This window comes from Amborella trichopoda, chromosome 10, assembly GCF_054954075.1.
Source record: "Amborella trichopoda isolate Santa Cruz 75 chromosome 10, AtrichopodaSantaCruz75HAP2 v2.0, whole genome shotgun sequence".
In the NCBI taxonomy this organism is placed as follows: Eukaryota; Viridiplantae; Streptophyta; class Magnoliopsida; order Amborellales; family Amborellaceae; genus Amborella; species Amborella trichopoda.
Window position 1 is genome coordinate 37,795,121 of NC_142345.1, and position 2,745 is coordinate 37,797,865.

A 2,745-nucleotide genomic window follows, 5' to 3' on the forward strand; every position below is an offset into this window, starting at 1 on the left:
TTAGGGCATCATTTTGAATGATTTCATAAGGTTTTTGAAGATAATGATGTTATTTAGATAATTTTTATTGTTATTTGTGTGACCAATAAAGTTTTGTTGATCGAAAATATAAATATTATTTTTTGAACTCCTTTCTTCACCATCCATTTTAACTTTTAGTGGATGTAACATTTTTTGACATCTATTACATGAATGGGCAATTGATAGACAAGGGACTGCACGGTAATAGGTGAGTCGGCTGACTCACCAAAACCGTGTCCAAAACTCGATTCCAATTAGAAAAAGGATAAGAAAGCACCGACCATGATGTGTTGCATTCTCATTGGTTAGTCAACGGGTCTGAGCTCCTTCCATACTGAACCCATAGAAAATTAAATGCGGAGGAGACGCAATACCATGTCACTTTCCTTCATTGCTTTATATAATTTATAAATAATGAAAACAATGGGCATTGAGGATCCAATGAAAAATACTTCGGTCATGTATTCAAAGTTTCAAACCCATGGAAGGTTTCTCGAAGGTTCCAATCTAAAATATTTTGCTCATGTATTCCTATAATATGTGGGCTTAATAATTTGTCCGTCCACGGTATTGAGGAGTACAAGAAACACTTCCCACCGTTCATGTCTCCTGATCTTCCATTCTCTCATTTCTTAAGCTTCCTAGTTTTATTCATTTGCAGGGGAGACTGCTATTCCAGTTTTCAGATGTTTCCTTAGGAGAATTGAGATACTAGTTTATTCATTATGTATGTTACTCGACCATTATCACACTATTTGCAGGCTGCCAAAGATGGAAGCTTGGTGGGTCCGGAGCCCCCGGAGGGTCCTTTCTCCGGCTACCTTCTTCTGCGAGACTGTGGGGAAGATTCAGTTGTAAGCACTTGCTGCTGCGGATTATGCGAGGATCCGAAAGTGAGGGAGCTGCCCTTTCCACAGGACAAGTGCATTTGTACCTCTTACACTCTGTATCTCGGAGATAGCACCATCGTTTACACCGATTACGCCTTTTTCATCCCCGTCCTCGGCCAGCCCTTGTCATCTAATGTCTATTATGTTGTCAAAGCAAATGGCAAACATAAGGGGTAAGCACTCGACTGGTCTTTTTAGTGAGAAATTTCTCTCCCATCTCTTCATTACATACAAGTCTTACTAGATGCTCTCTAATTTTGTTTCTGAACCTTAATTTCTATCCCTAATCGCAGGGACAAAAGAATCCTTCAACAAAAATTTACAATGTCATACATTTTTCTCTATCTTTTAGTCTTTTCTATTTTATAATTTGTATTCGAGTATTATCAAGCTCTTTCATTGCTACTATTCCGACGGGACCTAAAGCAGTGAATCACCATGAGCAGGTTGGTGTGCACTTGTTCACTGGAGGAAGAGAGGACATCCTTCTGCTGGTGTAAATGTGTGAATGACAAGAAGCCATGTCCTCTCAATCCTGATAATATCTATCAACATATCAATGTTATTCCTAAGAAAAACCTTTTTTCTAAAGGTTATACTAGCAAGTCCGTAGCATCAGATGGCCGCCCACCGCTTTTCCTACGAAGGAAGGGGTGGGTAAGTGATATTTCAAAATCAGAGAGTGTAAAATTGGATCGAGCCGAAGGCATGAATTTTGCTCTTCGAGCACAACTTCCCCCTTTGAATCTCGCAATCCCGCAGAAGAGCTCGACATGCATCAAAATCGGGGAGTGGTATTGTCCTTTCATCTTTGTTAAGGAAAAAGGGGGGCTTGACAAGCCAGAACAGCAATTGAAGGAGAGCATGTATTATAAGATGAGCTTGGAGCAGGAATGGGAGGAGATCCACAGCTGTCAAGGGTTTGGAGGTGGAACAGTGATGGTGGATACATTTGTTAGGAAAGAAGAAGGTCGATTAAAGGGAAATGAGGCAACATATGAAAGACGAGACCATGAGAATGGATTTTTGTGGTTTGAAACAAAAGAAAAAAATGGTGTGCAAGGAGGACTAATGGGAATTGGCCTGAGCAAAGTAATTATGGAGAAGATGAAATGGGACCAAAATATCAGGGGAAATGGAGGGGATGAGAAGGATGTGAGAGTGGAGAGTGCCCACCACCCTAGTCATAAAGGTCAATGGACCTTCGCCTTATATGTCTTGGTGGAGAGGTATATGTTAAGGAGAATGGATGAGAGCTTGGTCTTCAGCTATATTTTCAGGAATCCACACCAACTGAGAGAAAAGTGGGGATAACCATGAAAGGATCACCTTCTTAATCTCAACAATAAATCTAATGTGGTGTATTTCTCTTTGTGTAATTTAGGTGTCAAGAGGATTTTTTCCAGTATGGTTATTGTATGGTGTTTGTTTTCACAACTATCATTTTAGTGTGTTTCTTTGTATGGCGACACTATGGAATATGGTGCATGGTTTCAATGGTTAATGTTGATGTTCTTTTGTTTTTTTAAGGGAAAATTACTTAAACCGCATTGTTTGGATCAATGGTTTAAAAAAAGGATCGGTGATCCGGATCGGGCTTCCAAAAAACCGATCCGGATCGACGAATCGGCGATTCGGATCAGGAATCGGGTGAATCGGTCAAAATAAAGCTTAAAAAAAATTCGAAAAAATTATTAAAATTTATTATAAATATTGTTTTTTAGGAATTCAATAAAAAATGAGGATACTTCATTAAGAATTTTCATGTTTTTGAATGAATATGTGAATATTGATATGTTCTTTCCCTGCATGAACCGCCATTCAGCATTTAATT

General features: G+C 39.0%; 1 protein-coding gene across 1 annotated transcript; it reads left to right on the forward strand.

The window, feature by feature from the left end:
- Positions 1–585: 585 nt before the first annotated feature.
- On the forward strand, positions 586–2,415 carry LOC18427550 (uncharacterized). The gene is made up of 2 exons (XM_006836599.4): positions 586–1,084; positions 1,358–2,415. Exons 1-2 carry the CDS (start codon positions 747–749, stop codon positions 2,223–2,225), a joined length of 1,206 nt encoding a protein of 401 aa, XP_006836662.1. The 5' UTR covers positions 586–746; the 3' UTR covers positions 2,226–2,415.
- The last annotated feature ends 330 nt before the right edge of the window (positions 2,416–2,745 follow it).

Coding starts and splice junctions, on each gene's coding strand:
- LOC18427550 (XM_006836599.4), top strand. CDS start 747: ATGTATGTTACTCGACCATTATCACACTATTTGCAGGCTGCCAAAGAT. Junction 1,085..1,357: donor GCAAATGGCAAACATAAGGG/GTAAGCACTCGA, acceptor CACCATGAGCAG/GTTGGTGTGCACTTGTTCAC.